Below are 21,124 nucleotides of genomic sequence, written 5' to 3'. Positions count from 1 at the left end.
CAACGCTAACTTGATCAAGATCCACATCATCCAAGGAAACAGCTCCGGGGGCATTACCACCTTCTTGATTAAGCTTCCTGAAAGTATGAAATTCAACAGTATCCGCCTCCATAAAAATATCTTTTCATGAAGAACTATCTCTCCGAAATCTTTGTAGAAGCTCCATAAAGTTCTCCCTGCAAACACAGACAACACATTCAATTGGAGCCACCCACCCACCCACATTGTGTTCCCGTAAATTCTCTACCATCAAATTTCCTTAACATATCAAGAATCTTTCACCTTAACTACTTAAGAACTTCAAGATTTACTTCAAACAAACTTCAAGATCCATCAGTCTTGTAAACTTAATCAAAACAAGGAAAGAACCCATTATGTTTTAAAGATTACTTACTCTTCCGTGGCAACTTCACCGTAAACCCCAGTTACTTAGCAACTCGCACTTGCATTCACCAACTGAAAAAAAAAAACAAGATTCTTGAAGTAAATACCAAAATTGAATGAGTCAAGAAGGAGTGATTCTTAGAAGTAAATACCAAAATTGAATGAGTCAAGAAAGAGTGATTCTTAGAAGTAAATACCAAAATGGGTAAATAAGAAGATCAAAGATCTCTCGGCAATTCAAGTAACTGAACTGAATCTTTCAATTAAGATGTGAATGTGAACTCTGAACTGACTGAAGAAGGAGAGTTGCTGATTTCAAATTTGTATAAAAAAAACTGGACACGAGAGAGATTTTTTTTTTTTTTATCTATGGTAAAGCATAGATAGTTTTTTTTTTTTTGGAAACATGGATAATAACTTTACTTAATATAAATAAAATTTAGATAAATGAAGTTAAATTGTCTAATATTTAGAGTTGATTAGAGAAAAATAGTATTAGATTGGTGCTAAGTTCTAATAAATTATTATTAAAAAAATTGCAAGTTGTAATAAGTAAATTTCAAATAAAAAAATTTGGAGGATGAGAGACAATTTTGAGATATGACCGTTTGAATTTGGTTATATTTATAGGTCAAATTATGCAGGGGTGTATGTAGAGGTGGGTGTCATGGGTTCACGTGAACTCATGTTCCTCTCTCTAGATCATATATAGTAGTGTTATATGTTAAAAATAATAATTAGATATAGATATGTGAACTCACGTTCAAAGTATCATATAATAATATGATGATGATATGAATTTAAATTTTATATCTATCTTTTGTTTTTGAGTAACACATCTCCAAGTGGTTATCGGTTACACTTTTGGCATTTCAACTAATTTTTCTTTTGCTTTTTTCTTAAATCTTTCAAAATTTTCCAGTGTGTTACATTGAAAATTCTTTAAAAAAAATTAGCACTATAAATTTTTTTATATAATTAAATCAAATGTGTATATTAAAATTTAAAACTAGTAGTATTATATATTTTGGACCTATAATTTTTAAAATTTAATAGTTCATATTAAGAACCTAAAAGTCAAACTGATCAAATTTATATTTAAGAAGCATTTTTTCGTAATTGTGCACCCATCTTACCGAAATTCTGGATACGCCTCTGAGATTATGCCGTGTAAATTTTACGCAACTTTCTTATTTTCAGCCGATGCGTGTAAATTTACGCAACTATATATATAGCTAATAACTTTACTTACCAATATCAGTGTTGGCTCTTGCTTGATAAATTTAAGGCACATGCCTTAGTTGGGGGCCTCAAATTTTCATCAAGAAAAAATTATGTGTTAATTTTTTTAATTAAAAAATAATTATTTTTACTTAAAAAGTATAATTTTAAACAAATATATATTATTTTATTATTTTTAACGCCAATCAAATAGAAGAAATTAAGAAAACATTATTTTGTATGTTTACATTCTCTTCGCTAACACTCGTATTATTTATCTTTTTAAAATTATTTTACACTTTCTTTTTAAATTTTTTTGATAAGTTAGAGTAATACACTGTCAAAAATATAAATTAATAGTCGAAAAAATTCAACAAAGTGACTTATAATTTTTCTTTTGTTTGTTTCTTCTTAAATATTCAAGTATTACATAAACATATTAAAGTAGGGTTATAACTTATACCAAGTTATCAATTTCTTGTATCAGATTTTATGGTTCTAATTCTTATCTTTATGTAAAGCTTGTCAACTTATTACTTATAGTATTATGTTAACAATTTATATAATGATTGCCTCAGCAAAAGAATATTTTTCAATGTTGAATTGATAAAATATTACTTAAAATTAATAATTAAAAACGATATTCGAAAAAAAATATTTTAAGAAAAGATATCAAGTAATAATTTGCACTTAAAAAGTTTTAAAAAAATAAAATACTATATTTGATATTTATATAGATTTTAGGCCTCAATTAAAATTTCGTTTAGGCCTCAAATTACGTTGAACCGCCCTTGACCAATATATATAAAATTTAGATAAATCAAAATAAATTACTATCTAATATTTAGATTAGAGAAAATTTGTATTAGATTGGTTCCAACAAATAGTTATTTTAAAAAAAAAAAAAAATGCAAGTTCTATACACAAGTAAATTTCAAAATAAAAGTTGTTAAAAGGTCTAAACATACTTTTTATTCATTTATTTTTTTCTAAAAAATATCTCTCTAGCTATATTTATTGCTTTTTTATATCTTTGACTAATGGTTAACACTAAATAAAACAAGAGATGATTTAAAAGTTCATGTGGCATTCTATTACTTGTTTAATTTTAAACTTTTACCTAAATTAAATGAATTCATTCACTCGAATTTTTCACTTATAAGTTTCAAGCTTTTACAAAACTTTTTTTTAATTATATTCTTCAAAATCATTTATCGTGAAAAAATATACCTTTAAAGGTTAATTTATGTAAACAAAAAAAATCAACTTTCGAAGTTCAATTTTATCAAAACATTAAATGATGTATTTATCTGATACAATAACCTCCAAACAAACTAAAAAATGCACCCATTTTTTTTTTATTATTATTATTTGACAAAATCGGCCTTCAAAGGTTGATTTTAATTTTTTTTTATAATTTAATTTATTAGTCAGAGTTTAACTTGAATCAATAACAAAATGCCACATGGATTAACTATTATTTTTTTAGAAAAATAGTATTGACCGTTAGTCAAAGGGCCTAAATGAGCCAAAAATATAACTAGAATAGTATCTTTAGCAAAATAAATAAACGAATAGTATATAACTATAAATAAACCTTTTGTAACAGTCCATGAACATTTTTTTTTTTTTACCATTTTCCGTATCTTTTATCATAAATGCAACAAATAAAAAATACATGTAGTAGGTACAATTTTAATACATAAATAAGTGGTGTAATAATATTTGTTATAATTACTAAAAATCACCCTCTTCATTCGTTGGTATTTCTCTTTTTAGGATTATTTTGAGTTATAAAATACATTTAGGTGAGAAAAAAATGCATACTTTCTTTGATTTCCACTTTCATAATCAAGAACTGAATACATAGCTTCATGAATACCAATGAATCATCTCTCTGTGCGGAACCAACTACAACCATCCATAGAAAGGATGTTATGAACCCAAAAAGCATGAAATTGAGTCCCAAAAACGTACTCGTAATGTCATAAATTGGTTAGTGTACCGTGTATCTATGACAAATATTATTCTAGAGCTAAAGCCACCTTGAGTCATACAGAAGCACTGAATTGCACTTCTTTGAGGTAAGGGGGGCTCTAGATCAACCACATGACCCTTATATTAACCAAGAAGAGAGTCATCGCAATTCCAAATGAAGAACTTTGTCAAAACAAAAGGCTATAATGATTGGTCCAGACACATCTCCAATAGCACATCCTGAAAACTGTAATTATTGTAAAGATGATGTTCGCCAGATATCAATGCCAACTTGCACAAACCATGATGCCAAAACTCCCAGAAAATGACCTGATTAGATAGTGAGGGTGAAGAATCAGAAATTTGAGGCTAGTCTAGGTAAACCACAAGAGAGGAAAAGTAATGAACAGATAATGTTAAACCTCTGCATGTTGTTTTTGTAACACTGCAAAAGTAGATCACACTAGACATTCCCCTTTGAGCCTTGCGTGCAGCTGACTTGGGAACATCTGCAGAAATTGATAAACGCTAGGTTTCTTCAATGTCAATCAACAAGGACTATAGATTTGCGCTGAAACAAACAAAAAATAACCTTTTAGAAGCTTTCATGCCATGCGTTGTGAGACATATTAGACCGCTAATCTTTCCAGGACGCGTCTCATAGTTACAACAATAGTCTGATCAGAAGATACATAACATTAATTGCACACAAGATCTTCCAGTATACAATTTCAAAGCTGGTATAACATGCAAGTGCATGATTGAAGCATATATTGGAAACATATATTCCAAAAGTAACAGAAATAAACTGTCATGTCATTTTTAGTTACTACTCCTTCTGTTCACTTTTACTTGTCAACTATTTACATTTACACTTTCAACCACTATGCATTATTGCTACACTGTTCATCTAGAACATGTGATCACCAAATGAAGACAAGTTACAATAGAGGTAGAGGTGAATATCTAGGCTCAAATGAAATAAATCAAGACTTAACAATTCAATTGATTCTTCAAGAGTCAAACTTGCTTAAGCATTATAAATTTGAAATTAATTGATTCTTCAAAAGTCAAACTTGCTTAAGCATTATAAATTTGAAATTTCCATCAATTTACTGCTCAGTTGTTCTAACAAGCAATCTTTTATATTTGAGGTAAGATACAAGTAGAACAAGATCACACGGTCTTTTTGGCATGTAAATGGCTCTAAGCTCAATAAAATTAATTAGTACTATAAACTATTTAAGCAGTTGAGGGTGGCTATTGTTAAGTGTGAAAAAAAGAAAAGAAAAAAAAAAGGGTGTGTAGAAAACAAGGGCTCAAGTGAAAGAGAGGGCAAGGTTTTAACTACAATTGGGAAAACGGAAAAGGACCTAAAATACCCTTCAAGTATAGGGAATGAAATAAAAATATCCTCCTACCACCTTTGGGTTCCAAAATACCCTTTCATCCACCTATATGGACCTATATATTACCCTTTCACTTAACAAATCTTTTAAAAGTAACAATTTATAATTTCATTATTGACGTGGCGACTTTTAATTGGCTAAAATTTTAATTAACCAAAACTACTCTCCACTATTAAAGTCATACTCTCCAAGCCCAGCTTCTTCTCCATGGATAAAAGCTCAAAAATCCCTGCCCTGCATACAGTTTACCTTTCCATCAAATTACAAACCTAATTAAATAAAATAGGAAAATAGTCTACTAATTCAAGATTCAACTAAAATGAAAATGTCTAAGAGTGCTTCAGTAAAGTTCCATTCATCGGAAAAACATGTAGCACTGGGACAAACCTCACTGTTGTCCTTCTTAGCTTGCAAAGTAGCAACTATATCCAAGCATTTCTCTATGTCAGAAATCTTTGCCTGCGTAGAGTGAAAGAGTAGTAGTCAATTGTCCACTTGTTAACAATATAAAAACATCAAGCAGTTAAAAGAGAAACTCTCAAAATGACTTAAATCGAACACTTGATCGATGCAATTTGTTGTCTTCTGTTTTCTACCCAATTTCTGAAATTTACAAATGGAGTTTCGCTAATTTATTTTTGTGTCATGGATGTATAGTTGAAAAGCTTATTTGAATTCCTAAAGATGATATTTTTGTTAATATTTTCACACAGTGTTTTTCTATAATAAAGTATAGTGCTTTTTTAACTAGTTGAATTTAAGGATTAATGTTAGGGAACCCAATTTGTTTAGTATGGCAGCTAGGTGGGTATTGAAGATTCTTTGTAAGAGACTTAAAGATTGCCTATTGTGTATCTCCTTTGTAATTATTTTGATCCTCTGTTTTCCCTTAATTCTGAAATTTACAAATGGGTTTCGCTAATTTGTTACTGCCCATGGATGAATATGAATTACTAAAGATGGTATATTAATTTAAATTTCAGCCAATTAATGGTTGTCAGCCCATTAATGAAAGGATTAATTATTACTTTTAAAGAATCTGTTAAGTGAAAGGGTAATATAGGTCCATATAGGTGGATGAAAGGGTATTTTGGAGCTCAAAGGTGGAAGGAGGGTATTTTTGTTCCATTTTCTATACTTGAAGGGTATTTTAGGCCCTTCTCCGTTTTCCCAATTGTACTTAAAACGATGTAGTTAGAACAACTAATTGAAGTAGGCGATTAGAGGTCGAGAGACCCGAATCATACAATTAACCTTGTAAACCAGTAACTTGATAACCGAAATTAGTTCATTGCCTGAGATACGATACATGAAGTCCAATGCATGCTGGAGCCTTGGAATTTTCCAACCATTGTAAGTAATCTTATTGTTTTATTCCTACATTCTATTCTTTTGGCACTTTTAAATAAATAATTAGACCAGTATAATTTAGTAAAAATAGTTAATTGACAAGTCCTTTGGGTTTGATAATTTGGTTCTTTCAAGAGTCGCTATATTACTTGCGCGATCGCGTACACTTGCGTGTGCAATTGAGAGCAACATTGTAAATATAGAAAAAATTACCTATCTACACACCTTTATTTACCATAATTCTCTCCCTATTTTCACTCCCACAATCTTATCAGTTAATTTCTTTCTTACAATTTGAAATTCAAAATTGTTATCTCTCCAATCAAATCAATTTTCCTTGTTTCTCTCCGTTCATTCTTATTTTTTTTTATTTTTTTTCATCATCAATTTACTGATACTTATGGATGCTTCTTCTTCTTTTAGTATTAGGATTACCCAATTAGTTTCAACTACTCAAGATACTGTACATCGTGTGTTTGAAAGATTTTGTTGAAAATAGATCTAAACAAAGAAACGATCTATTATTCATGAAGAATCTTGAGTTGGAGAAAGCAAAATCGAAGAAGGATGCATCTTCACGCCCATCTTTACCAAAGTTACAAATTCTTAATGTATCTTGTTTATTTTGTTTCTTAAATTAGCCTTTGTTAGTGGTATGAAATTTTTGATACATCAATGCTACAATAGATTATGTTTTATGCAATGTATCATGTATACATTTATTACATTAATACATAACCCTAATATTATTGAATACTCGACTAGTGAGTTTCACGTTCAATACTTATGTACTTGATACATAAGTAATGCCTAATGTATCATTTACAATATATCAAGTTCTATAATGTATCTTCAATATTTTTTAATTTTAAAAGAATATAGATAGCAGGGGCGGATCTATAGTGTGTCCAGGGGGGTCATCCGACCCCCCTCGGAAAAAAAATTACACTATATATATAAGATCAATTTTTTTGTGTACGTGTATATATTTAAAATTGAAACCCCCTGAGCATATGTCAAAGGAGTAGCTCAGTGGTTTATGGGGGTCAGGATTCAGCCTATGTGAGCTTTGGGTCACGGGTTCGATTCCAGGCAACAACATTTTTTTTTGAACCCCTTTGATAGAATTTCTGCCTCCGCCACTGATAGATAGTAATAAATTAGTTTTTTTGTTGTGTATCGAGATTACCCAATAATAATCTTGGTACATAAATCATAATGTACTATAACTAATACATATTAATAACTAATGTGTATCACACGTATCAGATACACATTAATGGCCATGATACATTTATACAAATTACTGCTAAATATCTGTTTTCTGGCAATGATACATTCATACAAACTAACATTACATGTATCTGATACTTAATATGTATCACACAGTAATGTTTTGATATAAAATCAAACACTTTACAAGCAATCTTTACTTATCTAATGTATCTGTAGATTGCAGTACTTAACAATTTACTAAATATTTTAGGAACAATAATGTATCATTAGCAATATATTCATCTCGGAAAAATAAAAAATAAAAACTTTGGTCATGATACACTCATACAAATTAACACTACATGTATGTAATAACTATCACACGTTAATGTATCGATCCAAAACCAAACACCTTATAGGCAACCTTTACTACTTTAATGTATTAGGTAGAATTACAGTACTTAACAAGTACTAGATATTTTAAAAATAACAATGTATCATGAGTAATATATTCATCTGGAGATCACAAATCAAAAAATCGACTACACAACACCTCTCTGGCCTTTTTGTGTGTTGTATCAATGCATAGTATTGCAAATTCCGGCTTATGTTTCTTCTCCTCCAAGTACAGACTAAGGAAGATATTCATGATGTATCTTCTCAAATATTTTGACATTTTTGAATAAAAAATAAAAGGATCTTCAATAAATTGGGACAAGAATTTTGAATCTCAATTTTTTTTGAAAATTTTGAATAAAAATTGAGAGGATCTTCGATGAACTGGAGAAGAATTCTAATTATTTTTCTGACAATTTTGAATAAAAATTGAGAGGATCTTCAAACAATTATATAGGGATAAAGAATGCTCGTCTCTGTAAAGTATCAGATCTCCAAATTTTCCTCAACTCATCGATCTCCAAATTGCAATGGCTGATTCAACATTCACAAAGGAAATATTTTATCCAGCAACTATTCCGTCACTTATATATCATTCATAACTCACCTCAGTTTCTCAGATTCTTGAATGTCTCAACAAAATAGAGATATTCATAATGTATTCAGTGCTTTTGAATCGAAATTGAAAAGATTTTTGACAATTTTGGAGAAGAAATTTGAATTTTTTTGAAGCTGTTATGCTTTGGGGGTGATTGATTAGCAGTGACAACAACGTAATTGCATGGTTTATGAATTTGATATTTAATTTTACGTTTCTTTTCCTTTTTAAGCGCAACATAAAAGACTTTGTTCCCCTTTTTAGCGCAACAGGAGGATTCTTCTTGTATCAAAACTAATATATCCGGATGGTGACTTAAGTATCCGAAAGGTACAAATTTTAAGGGATTATTGTAATTAGAAAAAGAGTAGGGATAGTCCGATATTTATTATCGGACTATCGATTTAACCGTCAAGAGAAAACCTCAAATAATTAAGGGTGTGTTTGGTATGAAGGAAAATGTTTTCTTGGAAAACAAGTAGATTTTTGACTACTTATTTTCTCATGTTTGGTTGGTGAGTAGAACATATTTTTCGAAAAAGATTTTTTAGTGTTTGATTTATGAATGAAAAATATTTTTGAGAAAATATCTTTTATTTTTACTAGAGAGTAGAAAATAAGTTTTGAAATTGAAAATATTTTTTAAAGACAAACTTAATTTTTTTTTGGGGGGAGGGTGGGGTAGTGGGGGGGTGAAAAAATAAAAATTTCAAATTGGAAATATTTTTTCAAAATAAACTTTAAATTTTATTTTTTGGGGTGGGTAAAAATTTGAAATTGGAAATATTTTTTAAAAACAAACTTTAATTTTTTTTTTTTTTAGGGGGGGTAGGAGCCGGTGGGGTGAGGGGGTAAAAAAATAAAAAAAATGAAGTTGAAAATATTTTCAGAAGCTTTAAATTTACTTTTTTTTGGGGGAGGGGGGATTAAGGTATGTGTGAGTTGAAGGAAACTAAAATTGAAATTTAATTTTTTTTTAAAAACTAACTTTTTAAATTTTCTTGTAGGGGGGAGGGGGGAAGTCAGGGGTTGGGTGGGGTTAAAAAAATTGAAAATTTTAAAATTTGAACTATTTTTTAAAGATAAAATTTTAAGTTGTGATTTTTCTTTTTGGGTTGGGGGAGGGGCTAGTTTGGGGACAGGGACAAAATAAATTGATTTTTTCAACAAAAAAAAAATTGTAATTTAAAGTTGAAAGAGAGTTTTGAAAAGTGTGTTCCTTCCTACCAAAACACACCCTAAGAATTGATAGCCCCATAATAATCAAAACTGTTATCAAAAGGGGAATTTTCACAAATAGCTACTATATGAAACTTAATTAGGCTCCCTAGCTATAGTTTGCCTAATTACGTTCCATAGCTACTGAAACTATAGCTATGGAACGTAATTAGGCAAACTATAGCTAGGGAGCCTAATTAAGTTTCATATAGTAGCTATTTGTGAAAATTCGTAGCTATGGATATTTTCCTTTGTATATTTCACATGATTTTAATAGTATATACAATTCATTTTTCAAGAATTTAATGAATTTAGACGGTAATTTCGGTTGAGAAAAAGGAAAATAATCTCATAAATTATGGAATTGTATCTCATTAGAGTTTCATACCAAATATGACTCCCTCCATACTAACAAATATTTATTATCAATTGATTTGTATTTATATTTGTATATATTGACTTATATGAGTTAGATATTGCGTTTACTGGAAATGTATACATTGCACATTTATTTTGTATAAGTATAATTTTGATGATATAATTTTTGTATAGTTGTCTAAAAACTATAATGAATTTGTATATGTATCGGAATATAATTTATATACAATTTGTATAATTGTATGAAGTGACTACTAGATTCATTATTATATTTGTATTATTATACATTTAATTGACTGCTAGGGTTATACAATTAGAAATTTTTCACAACTTATACAAATCAAATGTTGTCAACAAATTATATATACAAAAAAGATAATTGATAAATACAAATGAATTTATTGTATATGTACCACTATTGGACAAAAAAATATACAATTAAATGTATATATTTGTATAAAATCTGAAAAATAATGTTTGAAAATCTGAAAAATCCGTAACATTATGCAAAAATAACAAAAATGAATTCATTAAAATATACAAATTAAGTTATACAAAAGACCGCAATTCCTTCCCCATCTTGTTGGTCCATTGACTCAGATTAGACTTCTTCTTGGATTCTTCTTCTTCTTCTTCGTCGATTTCTTCTTCTTCTTCGATTAATTGCTTGTAGATGCAATTTATTTTGCCTTACAAAAAGATAAAAAAATGGCCCAATTTTTGTGAATGCATTTGAATACCTCGAGTGATTCTCTTATGGCTGATATCGAGATTATGACTGAAAAAATATTAAACTATGGGAGAAATTAAAACAAATACAAAAAAATAAAAATTGATGGAAGGGTTTTTTCAAAATCTAAAATTGATTCGGTTGAGAGATTTATGGGGGATTGAGAGACTTATGGAGAAAATTAAGTGAGAGTGGAAGAGAGAGGTAGTGGGAAGATTTGTATAAACGGGGAATTGGGTTACTACACGTTCTATACAAAAAAGTGGGGCCCAATTTAACAATTTTCTTAAACAATAACCATTTTCTATAATTAATTAAAACTATAGTCATGTAGCATAATTAAGTACTAAATGTTATCTTAGCTATATAATCTTCTCTTATCAAAATACCTAAATCAATAACCCATATCAATAAATCAATATTTTTTTTCGATTCAATTTATTTATTTCGGTTTAGTTTCAAACAACTCCATTAAAGAGCACCAAAAATAAATTAGATCCGTTGCAAAACTTCCGCCCATTATACCTTAGTGTGAGGCCCAAACCCGCACGGCCCATTTACCCGTTTCTAACATCTCCCTCTTTCCGTTTCTTCTACTACCCTTAAACCCTAAACTCTATGTGCTGCCATTGTTCACTGGTCCTAAAACCCTAGTCACTACATTGCTGTTCCTTTGCTTTTATTTCAATTTCAATCCAAATTTGCAACTGATTGTAACATATTTCTGCAAAATTTGTGAACTTTAAGCTCACAAGTGAATCATGAAGAACCTGAAAAAGAAGAAAGCTTCAGCTCAAAACACCCAGAAGGGTAGTAAGAAGAGATTTTCAGTTGAAAGTGACCCATTTTTCAATGAAGACAACGACTTGAAAAGGCGAAAGAGATTTGGAGATGATGAAGATATAGAGAGCAGTGACGATTCAGAGGGCATTTATGGGTCTGATGATGAAGGAGTGGATAGGAATGAGCGGAAGGATGGAGAAGAGGAGGAGGAGGAGGAGGAGGAGACGGCAGCTGAGAAGAGAAAGAGGCTGGCGGAGTCGTTTTTGCATAGTATGAGGGAGTCGAAGAGAAAGGAAGAGGAAGAAAGAGAGAGTGGAGAGGAATATGATAGAGAGGAGAGGGAAGCAATGAGAGACTCATGGATGGTAGACATGTTGCAGAAGGAGCAGATGGAGGGCAGTGGTCGTTCCAGAAAAGCTATTGCTTCCAGGTGTGTGATAAGTATGGATTGTTATTCCATTTTACCTGAATTTACTCTGTTCTGGCATGGATAGCTCGATGGGTTTTAGTAATTCATGTAATTGCTGGATTCCCAAGGGGATGGTGGTGTGGTTAGGTATATAAGTAACAACTTACAGGTCCTTTGGGTTAGAGATGAGCTATGTAGGGATCATATGCGGAGAGATTAATAATGCAATGATTGCAATGCAGGGAGTGTATAATGTAAAGATTATGCCTTTTTGAATGTTTAGTTTCATATATTACATTTTACTAGTATACAATGTATAATTAAAATATTTGTTGTACTTTTTTAACAAAATAAACATTTTCTTGTTATAATGTTGATTTCTAGGTGGAGATTCATCTCCTTAAATCCCAACCAAACATTGTAAAATTTATACTAATTTTAGTGAGATTGTATGTCCTACAATCTAAAGTAAATGGCCCATGTTCGAATCCCATGCACAAGCTGACCTAGACTCCATCATCACTAGCAGATGAATTGAATATGATGGTTATTTTCAGAGGTCAACCAAATCGAGTAGAAGCACCATGAATAGACCATCTTTGTTTCTGTTTTAATGCTAGAACGTGTTGTGCTTGCATATAGATAGCTGAGGATTTTTTGAGTTGAAAGCTGCTATTTCATTATCTCCTATTTAGAGAATCAAATAATTGCTACGTAAGCTGTTGTGTTCCAGTATTACCACGAATCATGATAAGAGATATTCAATTTTTGCAAGTAGTTAAATAAAAAAGGACATTGGTTTTAGATAGTTATTGAGTTGTACCATTATTCATTCTCCAGGATTCAAAGGCCTACCGAGGGATTTCACCTTTTAGTGAAACATCGACAGTCCGTAACTGCTGTGACTTTATCTGATGATGACTTAAAGGGATTTTCATCTTCTAAAGATGGTACTATTGTTAGCTGGGACGTGGACAGTGGAAAGACAGAAAAGTATGCATGGCCTACTGATGAAGCTTTGAAGTCACATGGTGCAAAGGAGCCACAAGGTCGAGCAACAAAACATAGTAAGCATGTTTTAGCTTTGGCTGTCAGCTCTGATGGACGCTATTTGGCAAGTGGAGGCTTGGACCGTCACATTCATTTGTGGGATGTCCGAACACGGCAGCATATTAAGGTATTGTGATCAACTTTAGATTCTGACTCTCTCTCTCTCATATCTCAAATTAACTCTGTAGAGCTAGATGATAGCTTGGAACTCGTGTTGGTCAGACTTCTCCTTGCAAGTGCACTAGCACTAAAGTGACTTCGTTGGCATTTCCATTGCAAGTTCAATTTTTTGGAGCTAATTGCGCTCTTCAAATCTGAAAGAGGCTAATTCACTGATTCTTTATTTAACTCTTCATTGCTACTCTAATATGGAGATGATTCTTTTACAGGCATTCCCTGGTCATAAGGGACCTGTTTCATGTTTGACATTCAGACAAGGATCTTCTGAACTGTTTTCAGGGTCGTTTGATCGATCCATCAAGATATGGAATGTGGAAGATAGAGCTTATGTAAATACTTTATTTGGTCATCAAAGTGAAGTTCTAACCATTGATTCTTTGAGGAAAGAAAGGGTTTTGACAGTTGGACGAGACCGAACCATGCACTTATGGAAGGTAATTCATGGCCTTTCATCTGTTTTCAGGAATTCTTTTTCCTAGCTATGTATCTGTGTGGTGAAAGAAACTCTGGTTGTTTCTTAAGTATTCAATGATTTTTTTTTTCTATGAGGAATTTAAACGAAGATCTGCGTCTTGTTGATGAAGAAGTCCTTCTCATGACAGATGTATTTTTTCCAGTAAAAGGCATAATTTAGTTGAGTTGTCATCCAGCATGTCTTTCCTTAGTGCCTGAGGTCTGAGCTTTTTAGGATCTAAGAGTTTTTGTTGTTCAAAACTCCTAATAAGATTCCTTGAAGGTTGCTGTAGTTCTGTTACTGAGTCTCTGATGTCAGATAACTTCAATAAAAAAAAATGAATAGTAAAAATATTAGATTGATGTCTTTTAAAAAGAACATTATATTCTTGAATATTGAGTTTGAGGATGTCCAACTAAAAAGGAACTAAGGCATGTAAATTGGTTTAACCCTAGTTTTAAGGATTTGCAATTTGTCAAATTTAAGTTGGTGAATCCTTATTTTATAAGGTTGTAAGAATAGCAGACAAAACATTCTTGCTTCCTTACTCCTAGATTCAATGGGATGTTAGAAAATCTTTATGAAGATTATATGTTGGTTATAGGGTGTGGAGTGTGGAGGAATATCATGAAGGGATGGGTAGATTTTTATGAAATATATGCTGTGGAGATTTGTTGTTAAAAAATGAGATTCCGAGTATGTATACAGTATCTTGTCAAAGGGAGGCGGTAGTCCAGTAAACTAGGTGGACACAAGTGGCAGAGATGGTTTGGGATTTGAGATTCAGGAGGGATTTCCAGAATAGGGAGGTGAATAAATTTGTTGCTAACTTTACTACATCAACATTGTGAGCGAATTGAAAGACTTGATACAATGAGATGGAAGTTGGGGAACAAATGTGTGTTTTCTGTCAAGTCCTTGAGAAGCTTTTGGTGAGGACGAAGGAGGCATTTCCTGTCAAGTCAATTCGAATTCCTAAGGTGTTGAGGTAGGTGTGCTTTTTTATCATGGTTAGCTGCTGGAGGGGTGGTTTTGATGGCGGAAATCTTTAAGAGAAGGAAGGTTGTGTGTATCAGCTGTGTTACTTGTGCAAGGAGGCGGGTGAAGTTGTAGATCATCTTTTACTATACTGCTGCCTAGCAACGAGGATGGGATATGTTTAGTTGGTTTGGTATACCTTAGGTGATGCCAATGTATGTGAAGACTGAAGAAACTGTTGTTTTGCTGGAAAGCTGGAAAAAGCCGGAGAAAGAGCAGGGCATGGAATGTTGTACCTCTGGCTTTGATGTGGATCATTTGGAGAGAGAAAAATAGGAGGGCTTTTGAAGGGGTAGAATCGAGTTTTGGGCAGTTGAAGTGTAGTCTCTGATTCCTTATTTATTTTTTGGTGAACTGATGTAGTTCCGGCTTGTATAGTCGATTGGGTGTCCTTTGCAGGGAACCATATCTTTATGTAGGTTCTTTACCTTTTGGTATGCTTCTTGTATACCGACTTTGGCCTTTTGATTTAGGAAACGAACTTTTTTACCTGATAAAAAAAAGTGTTGCTGATCCATTCCTGCTGAGAGGATCCCTTGTGCAGTTGTGCTACTAAGGTTGTAAGAATAGCGAAAGAAGCATTCTTGCTTGCTTACTCCCAGATTCAATGGGATGTTACAAAAAATTTAAGAAGATTATATGTTCAGGTTATGGGTGTTGCTGATCTAATCTTCTGAGAGTTGTCTCGTGCTACTATGAAGTTGCCTTGGGGATCTAATTTTTCTGTTTTAAACACGATAACTTAATTTCTTTTTAGTGTATTATGGTTCACCACAGTGGTCATCATAGATATATCCTTGAAGTTCCATAAGTGAAAGTTAAGTTGAGAGGGTTCTATGACTAGGTTCCACTCGTGGTACCACTGAATGCGCAAGGTTCTTTCTTGAATTAATAAGAACAAATTTTGAAGTGTCCTTGTTAACAAGTTAAATTCTTTTTACAACTAAACTTTGCTAATGCATCCACAGATAGTTCTGACTCTTGATAATTTTCGTTACCACTTTGCCTCCCTCTTTCCTGCCAATAGGTTCCAGAGGAATCTCAATTGATATTTCGTGCTCCAGCAACTTCCCTTGAATGCTGTTGTTTCATCAATAATGATGAGTTTCTATCTGGTTCTGATGATGGAAGTGTTGAGCACTGGAACGTAACAAGGAAGAAGCCTGTCCACATTGTAAAAAATGCACATGCTTCATTGCAATCAGTGGGAATTGAACAGAGCAATGGGGCCCTATCAAATGGCCACATGGGTAAGCTTTAATGTTTGTATTTTTCTGTTATCTCTCTCTTATGCTAGAATTCTTTTAGTTGTATGTTTTAATATCGATATTTAACTTCAATATGAATTCTTTCACTAAAAGGTAGTTGAAAAACTAAAACGTGTTCAATCTTGCAGAAAATGGCACCCTTAATCCTCAGTGTCATTCCTCATCAGCACTCTCTTGGGTTAGTGCGCTGACAGTCTGCAGAAATAGTGATCTTGCAGCATCAGGAGCTGGCAACGGATTCGTTCGACTGTGGACAATTGAAAATGAATCAAAAGGCATCCTGCCATTGTTTGAGCTCCCAGTGGTAAGGAATCAATCAGTGTGTCTCCATCTGATTCTTTGGAACTTCTTTGGATTTAGTTTGGTAATACTAGGAGTCTGTGACTTAATTATACCCAGGAGTAGAGGGGATACTGTGTGTGAGTGGTACTGGATTTTGTGGCTCACTTAACATCTGCTAGTATTACAAAGGCGGAAAATATTGTGTTAGAAAGGCATGATGGGCTACCAACCCTATACAGGTCTAGTGACAAATGTTAACCCTACAACATTATGGTTTCGTCTCAATAGAAAAATGATAACTCTGCAGGGCTTTTAAGTTGCCATAAAAATGCAGAATTGGTAGGAGTTTAGACTGTTTAGAATTCTATTCAAATCTATGGCTGTTCATCCAGGCATGCTGAAATGGGCAAATCGAAATGTGCTGCCAACTCTTGTTCTTCTTCTCCTATTTCCAAGCAAGTGCCAACTTAAGCAAATTCTGCCATTACCAACATAGTTCATTTGATATCAGATTAGTTTTGTCAGTCCAATCACACTGAAGCTTATTCTGAAACAATAAAGAGCAATTAACAAGATTGTTTTTGAAAAGGTAACAGTTTATTGCTAATGCTCAATTAGCACTAAGAAATTGCAGATCTGTACTGGTATACAAGGCAAAGAGCATAGTTAGTCATTTACCATTTCTTTTTCTTTTTTTACACCAAAAGAGAAAAACGTGTATGCAAATTTAACTCGATCTTCTGGATAGGATTGACTCTGCCTTCAGTATACCTTGCATCCCTTTCTTTCTGCTATACATGTAGGGATTCCATTCCACCATTTGTTCTGCCTCCTTGAATTCCTTTGCTGCTCCAGCATCTAAGAATGTCTATTGGTATTCCTAGGTATCATCCATTTTAGACCCACCATATTTAAGAAAAAGGATTTTTTCAAAAAAAAGATGCCAAGGTTGGTCTGTTATTGGACAATGAAGGAATAAATGGCTAACTGTTTCTGGGTTCTTTTGACAGAAAAAGTCACCTAGAACACAGCTGAAAACCCCTTTTCTGCCGATTTTCTTGTGTCAAGCATGATTCTTTTGCCACCAATCAGGAGGAGCATGCAAATTTCATTTGTATATCCTCCCAGATCTGTTTCCATGGCCAACATAGTGACTGCTGCACACACCTTTAGTGAGAGAAGTGTATTATGATTTTACTGGGGATATTGATTTGACATAGTTTCCTTTCCCTGCCAAAAAATGAGACAGTATAGCAATTCTATCCATAATCTCACTAATTCTCCCTAACTATCACAAAGGGATTGACCTAGATATTAAAGATCTGGAGTGAAAAAAGAAGAAGAGATAACTGTTTCAAAAAAAAAAGAGCTGGAGTAACAGCCTTAGGAACAAGGTTAAAATCTCAGCAGAGGTCACATTGGGTGAATCATCCCACTCTATAAGTCTTGGTTGGATTAGTCGAGGTGCAAGCACAAGGTTGTTTGGAGACGAACATTTTCTTAAAAAAAGGTCTCTTACTATCATCCCCTTTGGTAATACAGTCCGGCCTTTTTTTTTATCAGCAAACAAGACAAACCCGTGAGGGTTCAAGTAAATTGTTCAACACTTATATTTTTGAACCCATTGGCATTAGCACTGGTTTAAACTAAAGTTCCCTCTGGGATATGTAGAACAAATAGAGCTTTTAAAAGTTAACTGACTTAAGCAGCTGTCCAAAATGTTGTTTATAGATTGCCTTTTCTAGTTAGTTTTGCATTATCTATGTTCAAGTTGAGTTCTTCGACATCTTAAATCAAAGTTAATCTTCCAGTTAGTTGTTTGGTGTGAATATAAAGTTACTCTTTTCTCAAAAAAGTCAAATCTTCCAGTTAGAAGTCTTACAATGAATTTCTTAAGCAGTTCACCATATATGAACTCTGCTAAACGTTGCACTTAATGGTTAACATACATTGTTCTGTTTACTTGAAGAAGCCGCATACTTATATAGCGTTTTTGTATCCTTGCTCACTGTTCTTGATGCTCAATGAAATTGGCAAATGAGATTTAGTGTGCTCAATTCATTGGACTTAACTTATAAGCAATAGTTCCGGGGCTGTTTGTATGCTGCTTGTAGACTGATGTTGCTTCTTTAGAACAATGTAATGCTGATATGATCATTGTTTTAATGCAGGCTGGATTTATAAATTCCTTAGTTTTTTCAAAATCAGGACAGTTCTTGGTTGCTGCAGTAGGGCAGGTGAATGGTTCTATCTCCATTTTTATGTTTCAGTGTTTTCCAACTTAGCCGAACAGATCAAAAAGATTTAATTTCTTCCATATTTGTTTGTTTTGATGATCCAACTTCTTGATACAATAGTACAATACATCACTCAACAATTTTTTGCTTGGCCAATTCTTTTCGACTGTGATCAGTGTCCTCTTAGGACTATAGGTATTTGAGATGACAAGTTAATTCTTTTATAGAGAGATTAGATTTTTTATTTTTTTTTGGGATGATTAGTTATAGTTTCTTAGTATGATTTCCTGTCTTTGCCGTTACTTGTTTGGACATTTTCAGGAAAAGTCTTAATTCTTCTTCTGTCCTTCAAAGAACCAAATCTTTTTCCTTGTTAGTTTTTCATGAAGTTATCATTTCTTCTGCTGTGTTTAATCCTTGAGTAAGTTCAAAACGGTTTGCTAACAAAGATATGTGCCTACCTGAAACCTGAAATTTGATTGTGATGATGGTAGCAAGATTCCCTCCTTTGTTTGCACGAAGGCAAATGGCCTACCTGAACAAGTATTCTTAGGGTATGGGGAGCAGAGTGTGGAAATGATAAGAACTTTTTGAGTTGGTTGCAGAAAACTAACATAGATGACACATTTTTGGAGTTGAAAGTGACTACTTTTTCTCCTTGTGGATGAAAGAACATTTGGTTCGATATCCAAAAAGCTTCTTAGATATAGGGGTAACTATGTTTTGAGTCAGACTTGGGTTATTGATCTGAGTACCTTATTTTGTAATGAGCGTAGTTTTCTGATGATGTGCAAAATATCATCCAATATTCTCTAGCTCAGGGACGCATTGAATTCACACCTGAAGCATCGTTGATAGTCTGTATATTGCTATTTTATCTCATGTACCATCATCTGCTCTGATATGCAGGAACCTCGCCTAGGAAGGTGGGGACGTATTGCTGATGTTCGAAATGGAGTTTTTGTGCATCCTTTGAAGCATTCGTGATATTGAGCTTGTTGCTCATTGTCCATTTTGGCTCATGCTAAAAGGAGGAATAGCCTTCTCTGTACTTTCTTGTGAGGTCAATGTTTATTTTATGTTGGCAAAATTTTTGATCTATCAATTTTGATATATTTTTATCCTCTCTTTTCACCTTTGTTCATAATTCAGCTACGTAATAGAGAAATACAGAACAATTTTAGTGTATTAGTTGAAATTCAAATGACTTCAGTGAGTTTGAAGGTTTTACTTGATACTTCTCAAGAAACAACAATACACCCGGTGTAGTCTCACAAAGTGAGGTTTGGGGAGTGTAGAATCAACAATACACCCAATGTAGTCTCACAAAGTGAGCTTTGGGGAGTGTAGAATGTACGTAGATTTTACTCTACCTCAGTTCTTGCAAATGTAAAGGACAGAATCTTTAAGACCTCTTTCCTCAATAGAGAGGTTTTCTTTGTTGTCACATATTCATTTGGAAAAAGTGCAAAGTGAAATAAGTTGTCTTCATTTGCAATGCATAGGTGAATATCATCAATTACAATATTAGGGGAATCGTGGAAATGTTGTCAAGATGACTTTTGGTACTCACTGGTCCCTGCTGGAATGGCCAAAAAAAATAATGCATGATGCCCTTACCTGGTTGGTCATAAGAAATAATATTCACTATGCACTCGTGTGTTTCAGTGGCCAATGAAGTTGTATTCACTTGTTGATGGTGAGAAATAGTATTCACATCTGTCTTGGTGGGCAGCGTTATCTTGTACTTGTTGATGGCGAGATGTGGTAGGTATTCTGTGGAATTAATTGAGGTGCTCAAAAATTGATTAAAAACAAAAAATATTCACCTTTTCTCAAACAATTTTTCTTTTATTTGAGAATTAATATTTTAATCACGATAATAAAATGAAAAATATTTGAAATCTCAAACGCACTTGACCACTATTTGAGTGACAGTGGGTGCACTTTTAATTTATTTCCTATTAATAACAACAGTAACATCATATCAAGCCAACAAAAGACAAGAAGTTTAAGCCATTGGAGCCCACAAAAAAAAACATTGGAAAATTTTCACACCTATTTGCAGGAAACTTTAATTTGAAATATTTTTAAAAATTTGGTCTCGTGAGATTTTTGTGGCTATATAGAAATAGACTAGCTCAATTTATATGACAACTTATCATCAATTGTATCAATGTAACTATGTAAGTGTAATTGTTATTCAAAGATAATAAATTGTATTAATCTTTTCTTTTTGATAGTTATCATATTCAGTTGATATATCTCGATTAATTTTACAAGATACCTAACTCCTATCAATACAAGTATGCATCAAGGCTTTGCACGTATGAGAAAAAAACACTTTTCTCATACAATTTTTCTTTTCTACCGACTATCATACATTTTTAACAAAATACACCAACCATGCATAACCATAATTCTACTTAACAATCACAAATTCCTTCTAACAAGTTATGAACATATACAGTTTTCATCAATTGAATCAAATCTTAATCAAAATAAATACAATTTACTTTCTTTATGATACAAATAAACATTTCAAAT

At 32.6% G+C, this 21,124-nt stretch overlaps 1 protein-coding gene across 1 annotated transcript; it reads left to right on the top strand.

Annotated features, from left to right (window-relative positions):
* Positions 1 to 11,482: 11,482 nt before the first annotated feature.
* LOC125836562 (U3 snoRNP-associated protein-like YAO) lies at positions 11,483 to 19,810 on the top strand. Its single transcript, XM_049515745.1, has 7 exons — positions 11,483 to 12,089; positions 12,909 to 13,245; positions 13,508 to 13,732; positions 15,818 to 16,040; positions 16,187 to 16,362; positions 18,512 to 18,577; positions 19,487 to 19,810. The coding sequence occupies exons 1-7, from the start codon at positions 11,638 to 11,640 to the stop codon at positions 19,562 to 19,564; spliced, it is 1,557 nt and encodes a 518-aa protein (XP_049371702.1). The 5' UTR covers positions 11,483 to 11,637; the 3' UTR covers positions 19,565 to 19,810.
* The last annotated feature ends 1,314 nt before the right edge of the window (positions 19,811 to 21,124 follow it).

The sequence above is a fragment of the Solanum verrucosum genome, unplaced genomic scaffold (genome assembly GCF_900185275.1).
Source record: "Solanum verrucosum unplaced genomic scaffold, falcon-dt-bn FXZP01000278.1, whole genome shotgun sequence".
In the NCBI taxonomy this organism is placed as follows: Eukaryota; Viridiplantae; Streptophyta; class Magnoliopsida; order Solanales; family Solanaceae; genus Solanum; species Solanum verrucosum.
The sequence above is the reverse complement of the archived record's forward strand: the minus strand, read 5'-3'. Positions and strand labels throughout refer to the sequence as shown.

Bases quoted from the DNA above. Each gene is read 5' to 3' on its own strand.
- LOC125836562 (XM_049515745.1), top strand. From the start codon at position 11,638: ATGAAGAACCTGAAAAAGAAGAAAGCTTCAGCTCAAAACACCCAGAAG. The intron at 13,246-13,507 runs GTATTGTGATCA...ATTCTTTTACAG, and splicing joins GAACACGGCAGCATATTAAG to GCATTCCCTGGTCATAAGGG. The intron at 18,578-19,486 runs GTGAATGGTTCT...TCTGATATGCAG, and splicing joins TGGTTGCTGCAGTAGGGCAG to GAACCTCGCCTAGGAAGGTG.